The sequence below is a fragment of the Eumetopias jubatus genome, unplaced genomic scaffold (genome assembly GCF_037043125.1).
Source record: "Eumetopias jubatus isolate StellerSeaLion01/CBP00866 unplaced genomic scaffold, mEumJub1_p1.0 scaffold_12, whole genome shotgun sequence".
Classification (NCBI taxonomy): Eukaryota; Metazoa; Chordata; class Mammalia; order Carnivora; family Otariidae; genus Eumetopias; species Eumetopias jubatus.
This window is the reverse complement of record NW_028274818.1, coordinates 66395340-66414957: the sequence shown is the minus strand read 5'-3', so window position 1 is coordinate 66414957 and position 19618 is coordinate 66395340. Positions and strand designations below refer to the sequence as shown.

At 50.9% G+C, this 19618-nt stretch overlaps 1 protein-coding gene across 5 annotated transcripts in view; it reads right to left on the bottom strand.

Moving 5' to 3' along the window:
• The window catches only part of ITPKB (inositol-trisphosphate 3-kinase B), an 86965-nt gene extending 75290 nt beyond the window's left edge, over positions 1–11675 (bottom strand). For 2 of the 5 annotated variants that reach the window (XM_028111567.2, XM_028111571.2), the window contains exons 1-2: positions 11409–11675; positions 7957–10078 (exon numbers count right to left, since the gene is read on the bottom strand). In XM_028111567.2, coding sequence (XP_027967368.1) covers positions 7957–9870 — 1914 coding nt within the window. In that variant the 5' untranslated portion in view covers positions 9871–10078; positions 11409–11675. Of the gene's footprint in view, positions 1–7956; positions 10079–10388; positions 10485–10607; positions 10629–10661; positions 10762–11408 lie in introns of those variants that run through there. The other 3 variants (XM_028111569.2, XM_028111568.2, XM_028111570.2) reach the window with 3 other exon arrangements.
• Between the last annotated feature and the right edge of the window lie 7943 nt (positions 11676–19618).

Sequence of the window (19618 nt, the reverse complement as noted above, 5' to 3'; positions counted from 1 at the left end):
AAAGATGAACTGCAGAGGCTCGTTCTGCGTGCTGTCTGTAGCTGCTCCTTTCTGGTTCCTTGTAAAACTCGGTGCAAAAGAGGAGTAAACATTTCAGGAAATAAGGAATGTGTAGTATTGACAAGAGGCCTGCAGAGGAACCTTCTACTGAATGGCCTTCCACCAGTGGATATCCAATCAATAAAATGCCCAAGTAAAGCTCAACAGAGGGGAAAGATCCGATTTCTAACAGCTAATTCTTAATGGAATTCTCGAGAAACACGCCCGACCAGTTAGTCAAAAGCCTGCGCAGTGACTTATCACAAGTCACTCCTCATCAGAGAAGGCCTGCCAGGTGCCGCCTTCCAGTGACAGCATTGGCAGGGTCTCCCCTGCCAATGCGCTGTGACCGAGCTAGTCGCCAGGTGTCCCCGGATCCTCCGGTGTAATGGACTCCCATCCCCGAGACTGAACGAAGGGAAACCACTCTAGGAACCAGAGACAGAAGGGGCAGCCAGCCTCATTCCCGATGTCCCACCACGTCCACTGCCTGGGACGGATTCACAGCTGGCCTGGGAATCCGGGCCTTTGAGAAATTCATTGCATTCCATTTTGGCTGGGCGAGACTCGCTTCCCAGGATTCTAGTGTGATGCAAGTGGAACCTAAACAAAATCCGAGGACTGCTACTGAGCATTTCTTGCAAGGGGCCCGGCAGATTTTCCAGGCAGACGCTGCCTCGCCAGAGCTCAGAATGTCTCCCGAGCCACCTCGACTAACACCTGCTGAGCCTCTCCCACATGCTAGGTGTGGTGCTGGGCACTTTGACTCGATGCACAGCGGCCCGTGAGGTCACACTTGTCTCTCCACCTCCCGCGGGGCCTGCAGGCCAGGCGCAGACTGGGATGGTCGAGTACCCTCACCCCTATGCCAGTGAGTTTGCAGGAGGAAGCAGTAAGCTCGCCTTCATTGTTCCTTTTCCCCTTTCTTTGTTCTCCACCTTCTAGATGGTTCGACGTTTCCTTCATGGGTAGGTAACGCAGCGGACGTACTGTCGGTCATTCACTTAGCCATCCCTCCCTCCCCTTAACAAACCTTTTTTGAAAACATGCGCTGTGTTTAAAGCCAAGGAGGCTCTCCCAGGGGAAGTAAGGAGCCTATCCACTAAGCAAGGTTTTTAAGTGAATAGAATTGTAAACGTGGGTCTTGTCACTGTATTGAACCTTCTCTGGACTTGGGCGTTCCTCAACCGTAAAATGTGGGCAATGGAGGAAATGAGCTTTAGAGCCTCTCCCAGACCCAGCTTTGTATTACGCTAACTACGTACACTATAGAAAAGTTCTTGTTATTTTTTTAACACCAAGAACAGAGGCTCGGCTTCCTAATGGGATTCATATACATGCATGGTGTCTTTCAGCCAAGGAGAACTGAGTTGTCTTTTTTTAAAATAGATTTTATTTATTTATCTGAGACCGAAAGAGAGCACAAGTGGGGAGGGGGATTAGAGGGAGAGGGGGAAGCAGGCTCCCCGCTGAGCAGGGAGTCCGATGTGGTACTCGATCCCAGGACCCCGGGATCATGACTTGAGCTGAAGGCAGATGCTTAACTGATGGAGCCACCCAGGCTGAATTGTCTTTAAAACAAGAGTTCACTCCTGGAAAAATGCATGACCAGGGGTCTGGGAGGACCGCAGTGAGACTCAAGGTTGGTGTCAGAACTACAGCAAGTAACGTGTGACTGGAGGGAGGGTCCTGGGACCGGGATGGCAGGTTCTTCCAGACCTCTGAGGCGGCCTCCACTGCCAGGTGCACTGGGGCCACTGGTCTGAGGGACAGCTACGATGCTGGGTGCTCCTGCTCCGTGCGCCAAGACAGCCGATAGCGCCAATGGCCTCGACTCACCAAGTCAATGGTATCCCATCCTAGGAGGGGCGCTCGCGGTCTCGGGAGAACTGGACATCCAGATGTTCAAACAGAAGTTGGCGCTCTCCATGGCTTTTCATAGTATGAAAGAGTTCACATTTGGGTTGGGTTTGATTTCCTCAACAGTGTGCTCCCTGATTCGCAAAAAATACGTCTTTCCCCGGAGCCAAGTGTACCTGGTCAGGAAAAAAAAATCCCTGCAAGGCACACTCTGTCCCAGGTTTGAGGGTTCAGCGTCACAACCTGCAATGCCCAGGCCTTGTCTTCCGTCAAAACCAGAGAACCTTCCACCCCAAAGATGTGACCTCAACACGGGTTAGGGGTTCCTGAGTTAATTCTAAATCAATCACCTGCTGATTACCGGAAGTCTACACAGTTTTTTCTACCAAGATCTAAAACTCTTTCCCCATTAAATACTTTATGATTCTGCCTTTAGCTAACTAGGTTGAAAGCTGCCAAAATAAAATAGGCCTCGACAATCTTATCGATCCCCCTAGGAGTATAAATAAACTACACAGAACTAATCTAATCTGTGACTACAGGCGATGGGTACGTGCCAACAAAATCAGAGAAGCGACTTCAACGCTTAAAAACAAAAGTCCCGAAAATGATTTATCCAACACCTGAAATGCGTCTCTCTAAAAGCAGCACCTGGTTTGTTTAACACATTTTTCTTGTAACACCTGAAGGCCAGGTAAATCCCGAGCTGTGTTTCTGCAATGCCTCTCCATCGATCTCCCCTTTTCTCTATACTCCCCCTTTGATAAAACAATCATCTGTGCAGGAGAGTTTGCAAACTGAAATACAACAGGGAATGGAATGCATCTTTTCAGGTTAGTGTCCTGGCATCTGAGCACAACCACCTCTAATGACAGTCTATTTATGATTATCTCGGGTGTGGCACCGAGGATTTATAACGCTTTTGCAATGTGATGTGACAAAGGACCGGTCCTCTGGCAAAGAGAGGTACATCGATTAATGGGTTTTAAGTAAAAGCACAAAATTAAATGTGCCCAGTTTGGGCCTCAGTGTCCGAGGGCGACATGTTCCGACACCCTGAGGCGGACTTCACAGAGGCTGGGTTTTACTTCAGAAGTCTAGAATTATACAGCCACAGAGCCAGAACTAGAGAGACCTCCAGGAGATCATCTTCACAAAATACACACATTTTAAAAGGAGAAAACTGAGTCACAGAGATCGTCCTTGGGTCTCTTTGTCTCCCTGAGTCTTGGTTTCTTTATCCCTAAACAGAGCAGAGTAACTAATGCCTGAACCTCACACAGACGACACGGGGTCCTCCCAGATCGCAAATGTGCCGAGGCCTTGTCGGCTTTCCGAGAGAAAAGAAGTGTGCCCCATCTCAAGCAAACAGCATGTACAGCCTGAACCCCAAACCCCACAAATCCGAGCCTTTGATATTCTTATCCAGAAAAGAATGTTCTATTTAAAGGTTCTCACCATTACATTTATTTCTTGGTAAATACCCCTCTAAGGCTTTTACATTTTAATTTGGTTTACCCAAAATAAAAGTGTTAGACTTCTCAAAACCACATAAAACCATTTGAACCTTTTTTAAATGTTCTTTTTAAGTAGGCTCCACACCCAACATATGGCTCAAATTCATAACCCTGAGATCAAGAGTCACATGCTCCACTGACTGAGCCAGCCAGGCCCCCACGTAAAACCCCATTTTTAAACTGTTTGAATTTTTTACTACATGTGTGAGTTAGTTTTTCACACACACACACACACACACACCACACACACCAAAACAAACAAACACAGAACTAGTCAATATTTTTTTTAAAAAGCAAAGGAAACAAAATTCCAAGGGTCCTTAAGTACCAAGAAGGCAAGAATTTTTAGGATACTTCTTTACGGATCCCCCAGGTAACCAGGCCAGTGTTTTGTCTTATTTTCTGTACACATAATTGATAACACAATTTTGGAATAAATCAATAAAATCTACTTTCTAAAGTAAGGTGCATGCATATTTTAACATATCCGTTAAACCTGGTGTTTCCATGGCCCACATACTTGGAATGATAGAGGGAAGGCAAGAAGTACTAATGGGATTTTTAGTTGTCTTAAAGAACAACAAGCAAGAGCACCATCCTTGCTCAAGTGCAGTTCACTTCTGTTCAGACCATAGAGAACAGTAAGTGTGAAGGTACCTAAATTTAAGCCCCGGACATAAGGCATGCAATACAATTGCTTCTGAGCGAATGTCTCGTGTCTGAGCCTTTATAAACAGACAGGTGCGAAGCCTTGGAGTACTCGACTTCAGGGACAGGCCTGTGGGTCGGGCTCATCAGGAGCAGAAAACCGGAGGCACGGTGCATGCATCTGAGGCTGTCTGCACAGCTCCTGCCCATGGAAGCAAGCGGGGAGATCAGCCTTCCGACCACATTCCCTTCCAGTAAAAGGGCCACGGCTAATTTGCATCATCTAAATGGCTAAGTGATTTTCAGAGTGCACTCCCGAACAATTTGCTTTTCACTTTATTTTTAACCACAGGGAGGGCTTCTAGATTCCGGTACACGGGCCGTGGGGCTTCCACCAGTGATGAGCAGCAGGGGGACCCAACAGCGGGAGAGCGAACAAAGCAGCCAGCTTCAGGCTTCCCTGGGCTGTCGCCTCCGCCCGCACAGCATCACCCACAGTCACTTCTCCGCAGAAGGAAAGAACAAGCTGCACAAGGCATAAAAGGCCTCCCCTCTGGGGAAAGGCAGGGCAGCAAAAAAAAAAAAAATTCTCAGTGTGGGGCTGAGGGCCAGCGACTAGCTGCAAGACTGGGAGGCTGAACATGCAATTTCAAACCTGTGGGTGTGAGTGGGTGTGCGAGCATGTGTGAGGGTGAGTGTATATGAGTGTGAGCACCTGAGGGCACTGTGAGTGCGAACACATAAGGGTGAATGAGTGTGAGTGTGATCATGTATGAGCATGAATGTGAGGGTGTGTGAGTGTGTGTGAGTGTGTGCCTAAGCATGTGAGGCTTGTGAACCCATACGTGTGAGCATGAACATGTGAGGCCAAGGATGAACGTGAGCATGTGTGCCAACATGTGTGAATGTGAATGTGGATGTGGATGTGAGCATGTGTGAGTGTAAATGAGTGAAGGTGTGAGTGTGAGCATGAATGGGTGAGGGTGTGAGTGTAAGCACGTGTGAATGTGAATGGGTGAGGGGGTGTGTGTGATCACATATGAGCGTGAACAGGTGAGGGTGTGTGAGTGTGAGCACATGTGAACATGAATGGGTGAGGGTGTGTGATGGGTGGGGGTGTGAGTGAGCACGTATGAGCATGAACGGTAGGAGTTGTGTGAGTGTGAACAGGTGAGGGTGTGTGAACACACGAGCGCGAACAGGTGAGGGCGTGTGTGTGAGAGCATGTGTGAGTGTGAGCACATGTCAGTGTGAATGGCTGTGGGCGTGTGTGTGAGCACGTGTCAGGGTGTGTGAGCACGTGAGTGTGAACAGGAGTGGGGTGTGTGTGAGCACTGTGAGGGGGTGTGTGAGTGTGCACACACGTGAGCGTGAACGGCTGTGGGCGTATGCACCCGCAGCTCAGTGCAGCCCCACAGAAGCAGCAGGCTTATCTACAAAGCACTGAGGAGCCCAGCCAAAAGGCCGGGTCAATCAAGATGTCTGGCCTTCCAAAGACAAAATATCAATATCAGGTAATCAAGGGATTTTTGACCCAATGAGCAGATGTTTGGTTTCACAGATAAGACTCCACCATAACAATCTGTACAAGAAAAAGAAAACTTAGCTTATCAGGCAAGCACTCAACCAACAGCTGAAAAGTCCCTAGGTTCCCAACATTTCCAGTTGGTTACCCACCCTTTCCCCCACACAGGCCCCGCTTAGGCCTCACGTGACTCAAAGCCAAGCTGGCAGGGGACTTTTCCCTGGCTCTCCTCTGTGGGTATCTGAAAACCTGTGTACAGGTGGGAGGGTGGGTGGCCAACAGGCAGGCCTCATTTGTTTATTTTCATTTATTTTTAAACATGGGGCTTGAACTCAGGACCCTGAGATCAGGACCTGAGCTGAGATCCAAGAGCCGGAGGCTTCACGGACTGAGCCCCCCAGGCACCCGACAGGCCTCATTTCTACCTGTGGACCTGTTAGCTCACAGAACACCACTCAACCATCTGGCCTCTCAGTTGGCATCTCTCTGGCAAGTGAAAAAAAAATTAGCACCTGTCCTTATTGATCTCCCCTTCAGCTGACTTCCAGACAACAGCCCTTCTCAAAGGGACACAGAAGTTTTGAGGGACAGCCAACAGGAGCTGCTAATCCACCACTAGACAGGCCGAATGGAAAACTAGAGAACAACTTAAAGCGACCTGGCTGTGCCAGCGACGGGTCAGGGTTTTGAAAGCAAATGGAAAGAGTGGAACCGAGGACCACCCTCTCCACCAGGCCTATAATTGTGGGCACGAAGTCAGAGAAATGTGAGCGCCTACATCGAGAAGTGTGCCCATCCCTTCCCAGGTGCACCGTTCCTTCCCACCAAGCCGGTGTGTCTGTGCCCACAGCCCTGTCCCGCCACAAAATGCAGGCTAATCGGGGCCAAATTTTGCATACACATTTGCCTCCCCATCATCGGAGAAACTGTCTCGTGAAAAGGAATGCCTGGTCTTCAAAAATTCAGACTGTGATTACTTAAGTGGAAGTCCAAGAGCAAAGGGGTTTGAGGTCCAAAATACCTTCGAGAAGGATGCGAAGTAGAAACATAAAGTTCTGAGCAGCTGTGGTTGGAGTTATTGCCATAGGATGAATAGTATTTGATACTCAAGATGCAGTCAGAAGGCTTCCTACTACAATAAAACGCAGACCTTCCCCCAGCGTAGCACCAGAACCCCTCCCCTTGCACACTAAACTAGGAAATTCCCCCATACTCTGGAAAAGTAAGAGAAAGTCCAGACCTTTTCAGAAGCGCTAGCTTCAACTCTTAACATCTTCCGTTAAGACACTCTGATCCTCCTAAGAGTGAAAAACAGCCTGGGACTGAGACTGACTATGTAACAGAAATAAACGGTCTTCTGCCATGGCTAGAAAAAAATGTTAGTAGGATGAATCAAAACAATGGCGCTTGAGGGGCCCCTGGGGGGCTCAGGAGGTGAAGCGTCTGCCTTCGGCTCAGGGTCCCGATTGCGGGATCCTGGGATCGAGCCCCACATGGTGCTCCCGCTCAACGGGGAATCTGTTTCTCCCTCTCCCTCTGCTCCTCCCCCCTGCTTGTGCTCGCTCTCTCAGATAAATAAATAAATACTCTTAAAACAAAACAAATGTACCTGAAAACATACCTGAAATGTACCCACACCAGCCAGCAAGCATATGCATTAGGAACTCTCTAACCTAGAGGTATCACCCAGTGCCTAGCTCAGGCAATACAATCGAATATAACATTCTGCTGTTTTAAAAAATTGTCTGTGTAGCTCAAAGCATGGTTTTTGTTTTAATTCCTACATCAAACTGTATCTAAGTTACACGGATCCCACAAATACTGCGCTGTCCTGACTTAACCACCTGAGGCCAGGTGGTTCTTCACCCAGAACACTGGCCCAAGCACAGCCCCAGGTTTCAGAGCCCCGACACAGAATCACACGGCTCATTTTCCCGGCCTACGAGTAGAAGCCGAGATAATTTCATGACCTTGTCAGTCTTCCTCTGCCCAAAGGTATCACAGAATTAAGTGTTTCGCCTGTTCAGACAAATGCTATACTCAGCAGCTCTGTTCATTATCTTCCGGGATTCATCAGGGAGTTTCTGGTAATACTCACGAATATTGTCTCCCCGAGAAGGGAGCCGTGACCTGCCAGAAAGTTACCTTAAATATTGTTTTTTAAGATGTTCACGGAAGTGGTAAGCAGAGTGACTGGATTTACTGTCCCCGCTACAAAGTGCCCAGCCACCTCCCCAGCACACACCTGAAGACGATCCTAAGCTGTGACCGCCCCAGGCCCTGATCGGAGTCTTCATGACTCAGTACAAAGTAAGAACAACAGGGGCGTGCAAAGGAGTTGAAGGACAATCTCAGAATGTGACTTACCACTCTGGGCTTCTGCTGGTCCAGGGTATGCAGGAAGGCAGAGTTGGGGTCCAGGCAGCGCTCAGGGTCACTGGAGATGTCTTCCTCTGAGTCTTCATAGGACGAGGAGAAGCCCGTGGAGGAGGCAGATGAAGATGACAGTTTCCTCAAGGGCAGGCTACCCCGGGGGCTTCCCTGTACCTCTTCCAAGGTCCCATCCTCCTGGGCACCCATGTCTGTGATGATCACCGCAGGTATACTGCTGGGGCTGCAGGCCTCTCTCCGGGAAGGCTTGTCCTTCCCATCTGGGGAGAGCAGCTCCGGGCTGGGGTGGGTAGCTCTGTCCTGCTGGGGGCTTCCCCAAGCACCCTCCGACTGCACCCCTGTGCCACACGTCCAAGCCAGCTGGGCTGCCTCCATGGGGCCCAGCCAAGGCCCGGAGCTCCCAGGCTGCACCCCCAGCCTGTCCCCAGGAAGGCACGGAGGTTCTTTCAAATCTTTCGTGGCTTCCCAGGAGGGCAAAAGCTCCAGCATTCGGCCAGAGGGAATTCCTGCGTCCACCTCCTGGGTCCCTGGCTGTGCAGAGCGGTTGCCCCCAAGCAAGCCCCACGCCGTTGGAGACCCTTCATCCACTCCCCTGCAGTGCTGTGGAGACTCCCTGATCACTGGGGCCCCACCCTGGGTCACCTCAGGGCCTACACAGCCCAGGTCTTGGGGTGGCCTGAACCGGCTCGGGGCCTCAGAAAGCCCTGAGCTTTGCGCGTTCACAGTCCTGTCCTCTGGCCTTCCGGCTTCAGGCGCCCCAGGGCCCTGAGAGCCACGGGGAGGACCTCCTTTCCCCACCTTCCCAGGGGGCTCTCCGCTGCGGGGCCTGCCCCTCTCCGGGGCTGGGCTTGTCTGACTGCCCAGAGACTGCCCCTGACTCTGCACCAGGGATTCCCCAGGGTGCAGACCCCCGAGCTCGTCGGCCCGCTCAGGCCGCTCAATGAAGCCAGCGTCTTGCGGATGGTGTGGTCCACTGGATGTGGCTCTCGCTGTCCCCTCTGTGGCCATCCCTAAGTTCACGCTGGCCAGCCCGGACGGGGGAGCTTGGCCGCTGCGCGTCCCTGAAGGCGGAGAGACTTTCTTGTCAACTTCCATAGCTCTGGGTGAGCCACAGTGGGGTCTGGCCGGGGTCCCCTTCTCCATTCTTGCAGAAACCGCTGCACCCTGAGCCCCTGGTCCTGACGGGGCGGCCGGGCGGGGGAAATGTGCCACCCCCTCGTCGCCCTCAGAGAGGCACAGGCCCGGCGCCCTTCCTCTCCGGGCCGAAAAGCCGGCCTCTGCAGTCTCTGGACATTGCTCCCCCCACGACTTTGTCCTCCGTTCCTCGCTCTGAGCCAGGGCTCTCCCTGGGGGCTGACTGCTGCTGCGGAGGGGGCAGGGGGAGGGCGAGCGAGCCCTGCCCAGACGCGGGCTGCGGGGCGCTTGGACGGCGGAGCTCTGCGCCTGGATGTGCGCCTCGAACATGCCCACTTTCTGGTTCACCTGCACATTCTGCAACTCGCGCTGCAGGATTCGCAGCTTCCTCTGGGCCTCCTCCGGCCCCGGAGGGGAGAGGGAACCGGCGGTCACCACCTGCTGCCCGTCCCCTCCCGGGCGGCCCGGCCAACTCGGGCTGCCCACGCTGCTGCCGCTGCCGCTGCCGCCGCTCAACCTGCGCCGGCCGCTCCGCCAGCCCCCGGGGCTCCCGGGCTCCTCGGGCGACAACGACTCGGCGGGGGGGAAGAGGAAAGAGGCGCCTCTCCCGGGGCTGAAAACGCTGCCGGGGCTCAGCACGGCCCTGCCCGGCGGCGGGGGCGTCTCGCTGCTGCTAGGCCGGGGGCCGCCGCTCTTCACCTGCTCGGCGCTATTCATGATCACCAGGCTGTTGAGTGCATAGCAGTACACAGCCATAGTACTGGGTCCGCCGCGCTGCCCGCCGCCGCGGCTCCCGAGCGGGCTCCGCCGCCGGCGCCTCCTCCTCGCGCGGCTCCCGGCTCAGCCCCGGAGGCCCGGCGGCCGCGGCTGGGCGCGCCGAGGCGGTGGCATGGCCTGGGCTGCGGGCGGGGGGCCAACACCGAGGGCTCAGCCCCCGCCCAAAGCTCCATAAACGACAGCTCCGCTGTGGAGACACAAGGAGTAAAGTCAGGACCCCGGAGGGCGGGGGAGGGGGGCGACGGGAAGGGGACACCGGGCGGGGGCGGCCGTCCCGCGGAAGCCCCGTCTGTCGGGGGTCCGGTGCCATTGGACATTTCAGCCACCGGGAGGGCGCGGCTCCGCGCGGACAGAGCCCGGCTGCGGGTGTGAGCTTCCCGACTGCGCTCCCACCCCTCACCCCAGGGTGTGATGTGCGCTTGGAGGTCCCTGCAAAGTCCAATTCTAAAATTCCTCCCCAGAGCCACGCGGGCAGGCAGGGGCCTGCGTATGCCTACTTGGTTCCTAAGTGTGCTGCGTGCGGGCGCGGCTGGCTCGCATTTCTCCGAGGGTGCGGACACCCCATCCACCGTCTGCGGGTCTCCTCGGGCCGAGCAAACCCTGCTTTAAGCGGGAGGGAGGGAGGGAAGACCGCCCCTGGGCCGCGGCTTCTGCCGCCACCACCCTCTCCGGCCTCAGGGACCCACTTGGAGGGAACCTGAGCGGGACCTGCTTACCCAGCCGCTACCTGCGCCCGGCAGCGGGAAGACGCCTGCGCGCCGGCCGTTTACCTCGCCGACCCCGGGCTCGGGGCTGGGTCCCTCGGCCTACGGAGGCCCGGGCGCGCGGTGGGGCCGCAGCCGAGGCATTTTTCAGCACTGGCCTTGTCGCCTGTCCCCAAACAAGTGTGTTTTGTGAGTGTGGGCGCGCCTGCGCGCGCCCGGGGCCGAGGCGCTGCACGTCCCCTGTACCGGAACCAATATTCGCCGCTCCCTGTCGTCGCCCCCCACGGAGGCGTGTGTGTGTGTGTGTGTGTGTGTGTGTGTGTACGCGCGCGCACGGGGAGTCAGCCCTCCGCACGCCCTGTACCCAAGGACGCGGCTGCCTCTGCGGCACCGGGACCCGCGCCCACTCAGAGGCACCCCGGGGCCCGAGCGCCTGCAGCCCGGCTCCGCACCCGCCCGGGCCCTCGCTCCGAACGCGGAGGCGCCGCCGAGGCCGGGCTCGTCCGCATCCTGGGCAGCCTCACCCGGCGCCAGCCCAGCCGCCCGGCCGCCCGAGCCGTGGACGCCCGGAGCGCGCGGGGAAGGCGGCGGGGGCCGGCGGCCCGGAAGGCGAGCCGGAGGGACACCCCGAACCCGTCCCTCCTCCCCTCCCCGCGCCCCGGCTCCCGCCGCCGTCCCGGCTCACACCCCTTCCGCGTCCCCGCCGCCCACCTCTGAGCCTTTCCAGAACCCGGAACGCCCAAGTTGGCTCCGGGGCAGGGGAGGGGAGAGAGGGCTCGGAGGCGAGAGCCGTGAAAAAGCCGCCAAACTTACCTGCAATTTCTCAGCTGCCCGGGCCCGTGCAGATTGTACGGCCCAGGGACGCAGACTTCGTAGGAACAAGATGGCTTGAAAAGTGAAAAAGCTCAGGATCAACCTCCCGAGCGAGCTATGGAAGACAAAAAAGAGGAGCGCGAACGCTGGGGGAGAGCTCCCGGGCTGGGGCCGGCGATCGCGCGGAGGCTCCGCGGGACCGGCCCCGCACGCCCTTTTGGGCCGTGCAGACACTACTCCTGTCAGCTTCTGCTCCGGCTACTTCAGTGTTTGTTCAATGTGCGATTAAAAAAAAAAAAAAAAAAAGTGGGGGGGTGGGGTGGGGAGGAGGGAGGAGGGAGGAGGGAGAAAGGCGGGGGCTTGGGGGAGGAAAGCAGGAAGGAAGTTGTGAGCCCGTCTGGGGTTGAACTCAGCGGAACAAGTTTTTCTTTTCTTCTTTTTTTTTTTTTTTTTCTATTGCTTGGCAAGACCAAGGGAGGGAAACACTTAAAAAAAAAAGTTTCCATTGTTAGCTAACAACAACAACAAAAAAAAAGCCTTTTAGCTTCTGCGGGTTAAAGATATACGATCCATTTTCCACTCCTCCACCGAGCCTTGCTGATGTCTTGCTTATTTTTGAAAAATGTTTTTAATAAAGTTTTGAGTGTGCATTTAAGCAAAGCAAATCGTGGGGACCTTTTTAGCATTTAAGACTAGCTCAAATCCTATATCAACGGTGTGATGTGTGTCCTCGTACACAAATACGCAAATTCAAAGAAGGTATTTTGTGGGGGCCTCCTTGCAAAGTTGCAGATTTTAAATGCATCGCATAGTATTTTGGAAGATTGTTGGGCTGTGAGCTGTTGATGGTTTTGCAGAGCAATTACTAGTTGTATAAATATGTCCGGGCCTTGCATGCTTATGTTACTAAATGGGCACAGCAAATGTGACATTGACATAGTTTTGCACTTAATGCTCAGTTATTTTAAGGAAAAGGATCCTCTTGAAACTAAGAAAGCCTGAGACCCTTTGCTCAGTCTCTTGTAGCTGGATCATTTCGAGAGCCTTTCCCCCCCACCATCAGCAAAAAAAAGGGGGGGTAGGTGCATCACTCAATACTCTGGGGCAGGGGAGCCTGCCCCATGTGAGCTCTGGTGCCACCAGTGTGTTTTTCATAATTCCCTAAATCCTAAACTGCAGCGTTTGGTAGAAAGAGTGAAAACACAGCTGCCAGGCTCAGGAGATTTAAAAATCTAGAGCCTGAATCGGTCCTTATATTTCTATTAGCTAAAATTTAGACGGAAATTTTGACTTTGTTTGTAGCAGATGCATCTCTTGCTTGTTTATGGAACAATACTGTTCCAGTGAGCAAAACACCCTGCTGCTCAATCAGGGAAAGACTGGTGTCAAATCTGAAACCAAGAGCTCTTTTAGCTAAGAATTTCTGGGAATCAGACTTTGAGTCCTTTCAAATTTTTTTCCAAATATGCCATGAAAGGATTGAGGCTAGTTACTCTCCCACCCACAATGGGGCTAAATAAAAGGAGCCTAGACTTTATTCAGGTTTTGACTCAGGATCTGGGCAGTTGCTAAAGCAGAGATGCCAGGCCTACCCTTGACCCTAATTCGGTTCCCTAGTGGCAAGGAAGAGGAGCTGCCAGTTCCCAGGAGACCCATTCTGTCAGGTGTCATGGTGGAAGCGACTGGAGAACCTAGTAATGCATACAGTGAGCATGGAAATTTGGCTTCCCAGTTCCTGGGAAATCTTACTGTCACCTAATGGCTAGACTTTCCCAGAACTGAGAAATTCGGGATTCGGGGATGTGCAATTAACCTCAAGAATTTTTGCTCAGAAGGGAGCCAGCAGCTGGTCAGGGGCGGCCTGCAGAAGGAATTCCTGCTTTGGGCCACAGAGGTAGAGGCAGATGACAATTGTTCCAGTCTAAAATTCTAACTGCGCTACCAAGAGCATGATGGATTGGGGAAAAGATGGAGCAAAACCCATATCTGGAAGTCAGCATGGTTGGCTTGCCTCCTGAAGCAGACTCTGGTTGTCTTCCATGATTTTAAATGAACATAGGGGAGAAAAAAAATTACATAACACTTCTTAGTAGTCAGGCACTGTTCACACTGTAATCTTCAGAACAATCCTATGAGCTAGATACTATGATTATCCCCATTTTACAGAAGAACAAAGTAAGGCACACCTGTGCAGTATGGATCTAGCATCTGTGCTTGTGACAATTTCTCCATATTCTACACTAGATATCTACAACCGTAGGAAACGGTAGGGAAAGTTTGACCAGCTATTTGGGGTTTCCATCTTCCCACTTTTGAAATGGAATTTTAAAAATCATAGCTATGAAACTAAGAACCAGAAAGGGAATTTCCTCAATTCGGCAAAGGGTATCTATGAAAAAACCTACAGCTAACATCATACTTAGCGGTGAAGGGCTGAACACTGGCCCCATAGGATGAGGAGCAGGTAAGGATGTCTGCTCTTGCCGCTCCTATTCAATGTGGTACTGGGAGTCCTTGTCAGAGCAATTAGATGAGAAACAGAAATAAAAGGCTTCCGGATTAGAAAGAAAGAAGCGAAGCTCTATTTACAGTTGATATGATTGTCTCTGCAGAAAATCCAGTGGAGCCCACAACAAAGCTCTAAGTGAGGTTAGCACGTGTGTATTAATTTGCTAGGGCTGTGGTAACAAAGTACCAAGGCCCCAGTGGCATAACCAAAGAAACCTATTTGCTCACAGTTCTGGAGGCAAGAAGTCTGAGATCAGGGTGGTGGCAGGCCTGGCTTCTTCTGAGGCCTCCCTATTTGTCCATCTTCTCCCCACGGTCTGCCCTGTGTGTGTCTGTGTCCCACTCTCCCCTTCTGATGAGGACATCAGTCATATTGGATTAGGGCCCACTCAATTTTAACTAAATTACCTCTTTAAAAGACCCTATCTCCAAATACAGTGACATTCTAAGGTACTAGGAATTAGAAGGTCAACATGTAAATTTTGAGGGTACGTAATTCAGCCCATAACAGCCAGGATGTGGGATACAAGATCAATACATCAAAATCAATTGTGTGTCTGTAGATCAGCCATGAACAATCAGAAACCCAAATTTAAAAGAATAATATTTATAATAGCATCAGGAACTATGAAATACATAGGAATCACCATGACAGAAAGGGTGTAAGACAGTAAAATGAAATCTGTAGAACACTACTGATGAAATTCTAACAGAAAGATACCCCACCTGCATGAACCAGAAGACTTGGGATTGTTACTGTGTCAGTTGTCTCCAAATTAATCTACAGGTTCAGTGCAATCCTGATCAATATCATCTGGTTTTTTTGTTTTGTTTTGTTTTGTTTTGTTTTGTTTTGTTTTAGAAACTGACAAGCTGATTGTAAGCTTCAGAGGGAAATGCAAAGGATCCAGATTCACCTGAACAGCGTTGAAAAAAGACCAAAGTGGAAGGACTCTCTGATTTCAGGACTATTATAAAGCTGTAATCACCAAAACAGCACAGTATTGTCATTAAGTTAGAAAAATTGATAAATGTGACAGAACACATAGTCCAGAAATAGACAGGTATGTAGAGAGAAGATTGATTTTTGATTCAGGTGCACAAAAGTGGAGAAAGGAATCTTCTTTTTAAAATTATGATTTCATTATTTTCTTTTTTTAAATTTTATTTTATTATGTTATGTTAACCACCATACATTACATCATTAGTTTTTGATGTAGTGTTCCATGCTTCATTGTTTACGTATAACACCCAGTGCTCTATGCAATTCATGCCCTCTTTAATACCCATCACCAGGCTAACCCATACCCCCACCCCCCTCCCCTCTAGAACCCTCAGTTTGTTTTTCAGAATCCATCGTCTCTCATGGTTCGTCTCCCCCTCTGATTTCCCCTCCTTCATTCTTCCCTTCCTACTATCTTCCTTTTTTTTTTAATATATAATGTATTATTTGTTTCAGAGGTACAGGTCTGTGATGAATCTTTTGACAAATAACGATGTAACAACTGGATATGGATATCCATATGAAATTCAATCCATATCCTGTACCATGTACAGAAATTAACTCAAAATAACTCATAGGTCTAAGTGTAAAACCTAAAACCATAAAACTTTTATGAGGAAACATAAGAGAAAATCTTTGGGGCCTTCAGTTGAACAAGTATTTCCTAGATACGACACCAGAGCATGATCCTCAAAAAAAAGAAAAGTTGACAGATTGGACTATATTAAAATTAGATGCTCTTCTGAAACAAATGAAAAGATAAGCTACAGACTGGGGGACAATATATGCAAAGTGTATATTTGAAGCTTTATTTATTTTAGAGAGAGAACAAGCAGGGAAAGGGGCAGAAAGAGAGAGAATCCCCAAACAGACTCCCCGCTGAGGGGCTCCATCCCAGGAACCTGAGATCATGATCTGAGCCGAAATCAAGAGTTGGCTGCTCAACTGACTGAGCCACCCAGATGCCCTGCAAAGTGAATATTTGATTAAAGGCGTAGTATCTAGAACATGTGAAGAACTCTTAAAACTCAATAATCAGAGAATGTAAAAAATGGGCAGAAATTTGGGCTGACACATCATCCAAGGATGTATGGAAGTGGCAAATATGCATTGAAAAGATAGTCAACATCAGTAGTCAGCAGGGAAATGTGATTTAAACCACACTTAAACACCCTTACGCACCTGTAGAAGAAGTGAGTTTTCATACGCTGCTAGTGGGAATATCAATGACATCACCACTTTGGAATACAGTTGGACAGTTTCTTAAAATGCTAGACATACCAGGGCACCAGGGCAGTGGCCCAGTCGGTTGAGCATCCGACTCTTGATTTTCAGCTCAGCTCATGATCTCCGGGTCGTGGGATTGAGTCCTGCATCGGACCCTGCACTCATCGAGGAGTCGGCTTGAGATTCTCTCTCTCCCCCTCTGCCTCTGCCCCTCACCCCACTTGCATGCGCACGTGCATGCTCTTTCTTTCTCAAAACAAATAAAATCTTTAAAAAAAGCGCTAAACATACCCCATTCCACTCCTTGGTATTTACTCTAAAGAAATGAAACCATATGTCCAGGGGTGCCTGCTGGCTCTGCCAGTAGAGTGTGCAACTCTCCACGTTGGGGTTATAAGTCTGAGCCCCACACTAGGTGTAGCAATTACTTAAAAATAAAATCTTAAAAAAAAAAAAAAAGAAAGCATATGCCCATTTATAGGTTTGTACACAAGCAGCTTTATTTGGATTGGCCAAAAAATGAGGAACAGCCCAAATGTCCATCAACATGTGAATGGATGCACAGATTGTGGTACACCTATGCAGGGAATCCTACTTGCCAACAAAAAGAAACAAACCATTGACAGACACACAGCATGGATGAGTCTCAACATGATCCCGGGAGTGAAAGAAGCTGGACAAAACAGCACCCACTGTACGATTCTATCTGTAGAAAATTCTGGAACATGCCGTCAAGTCTCAACAGAAAGCAGATTGCCGACTGCCCGAAAATGGAGGGCCGTGGAGGGGCAGGAGATGGGGAGACAGAGGGGACACAAGGAAATTTTGGAGGTGATGGTTACGCTCACCACCTTGGTTGTGGGGATGATTTCACAAGTGAAAACTAGCAAATCATAGAGTGTTAAATATATGCACTTGATTGCATATGAACTCTAACTCGATCAGGTTGGTTCATAAGACATAGCTGTGAGGGGCGCCTGGGGGGCTCAGTTGTTAAGCATCTGCCTTCGGCTCAGGTCATGATCTCAGGGTCCTGGGATCGAGCCCCGCATCGGGCTCCCTGCTCCGCGGGAAGCCTGCTTCTCCCTCTCCCACTCCCCCTGCTTGTGTTCCCTCTCTCACTGTGTCGCTGTCAAATAAATAAAATCTTAAAGAAAACAAAAACAAAACAAACATAGCTGTGGATAAGTACAGCCTTCCATGAGGATGTTGTGGGCCCCATTCTAGTGCCAAGCACAGTGCCAGACACAGAATATCTCCTGTGGGTAAAATATTAAATCCTTCATTCGGTGATACTCTCATAAAATTTCATGGACTAACTCTGCGTTCCACTCCCCATCATCTGTAACTTGGTAAAATTATTTGATGCTTCAACCTCCCCTCCTTTGTTTGTTCCCTTCAAGGAAAGGGCCCCAATCTATTTATCTCTCCAGCCTTAGGTTTTAGCCCCACACAGAGTCGATCTATACATGTTTATTAAATCAAAACAATAGATGAATCAAACAGTCAGTCAAATCACTGTGCAAAAAAACAAAACAAAACAAAACAAATAAGCAAACAAAACTGAGCAATCAGCACCAGCAGGAAAGCAGCCCCTTCCCATTCCCCAGCTAGTGGGAAGGCCTTCCCACCGTGGAGCTTGGCTGGTGGGAACAGGCTGGGAGGGGTCTTCCCTTTACCTATACTCCTTGCTTGAATTCTTAGTTCCAAAGTTCCCAAAAGGCCATTAGTCCAAGGCACGGTTGAGGCTGAGTTGTGTCCCCAAGGGAGGTTACTGCACCTTCTCCCACCCAGCACAGGCTGAATGTGGCCAAGACCACACACAAGGAAGGGTCTTCATACCGCCTTTCACCTCTGCCCTGGCCCTCTGGAAACGTCTTCACTTTTCTCTCACTTTTCCCTTGATCTGGGTAATGCAGCCAATTGTGCAACCATTCCTTCATGTACTGGCCTCTTGAGCATGAACTATGCGTCAGGCCTGTGGGCTCCTAGGGATGGGGTGGTGAAGCCCCTCGCTGCCCCGCAGTCCAGGGGGAGACCCATGAGCCCATCAGGAACAGGCTGTGCCCTCCTGGGGGCTGCTGCCGAGGAGGGGTGGAGAAGGCAGCTCGGTCAGGTCTGACGTTCTTACAGGCTCCTCCATATACCATAGCTGTGTGTCCTGAGGCAAGTAACTGAAACTCTCTGAGCCTCAGTTTGGAGCTCTGTAAAGTGGCAAGGATTAGAACACCCAATCCACAATGTTCTTAGGATGATCTATTAGCAGTGCATGGTTAAGCACTCCAGAGATATGCTTTCTTAAAAAGTAGCTCTCAACCCCGTAGCACCTCGTACCAAAAAAGATCCAAGACTTAGTGGATCTAAGAATCTGCCCCACGCATGCAGAGACTCGATAAAACTTTGCTTCTACAATGAACTTCTTCCACAACCAGAGACCTTCCTGCCTGTGCCCAAACTGCTCTGATCCCCATCACCAGGTGGGGGACTCTGGGATCTGGGGCCCCTCTGAGCATTTTCTCTCTGCTCTACCTTCAGAAACTCTGGAGTCTTATAACATCCAGATGCCTATGCCACACATAAAACCACACAAGAGATGCCTGTTCGCAGCCCACAGGCCCTTCCAAGTGAGTCTGCCTGCCCCGCTCCCTAGTTAGAAATGCCAGTATCAAAGGGCCACTCCGGGCTCCTCGCTAATTAGACTCAGGTGCACAAGGGTCCCACCGACAGCTAGCCACAGGCTGGCCGATGGCCAGGCGTGAAAACAGGGGGCCTCTCGTGGGACTTTGGAGTCCTTGCTCCAAGAGCCCAGCAGAAGGATCCAGAGGTCAACCTCATAAAGCAGGAGCTGGGAGGGAGGGACCAAGAAAGAGCAAAGGGGGTCTGGGTGAGCACAAGGGTGTGTGGAACAGTCATGTCCCCATGAAAGAACCGGCAGCGTCTGGAGCAGCTGTGGGCCGAGAGAGGCAGAGTGTCACCTGACTTGCAGGGGGGCCTCCCAGACCCCATTCTTGGGAAGCTGGCAGGCTCTGGGTCTGCCCCAGATTATGTAAGCAACCCCACCTTCCCTCAGCCACTTAGTACCTTGCCTTACATATCAGTATTTATTCATGAGTAATTCCTTAGTCTTTAAAAAAATACTATGTTTAAAAAGACAACCTTATCTTTTTTTAAGACTTTATTTATTTGATAGAGAGAGAGAGTGAGAGAGAGCACAAACAGGCGGAGCGGCAGGCAGAGGGAGAAGGAGAAGCAGGCTTCCTGCTGAGCAGGGAGCCCGACGTGGGGCTCAATTCCAGGACCCCAGGATCACGACCTGAGCCGAAGGCAGACGCTTAACAACTGAGCCACCCAGGTGCCCCGACCTTATTTATTTTAAATATACGGAGTCGTGCTGCCCTCTGCCACTACCAATCCATGACGGAACCTGGAAGGGCAAAAGGCAAATGGCAAATGTTATGATTCTAGGTTGATA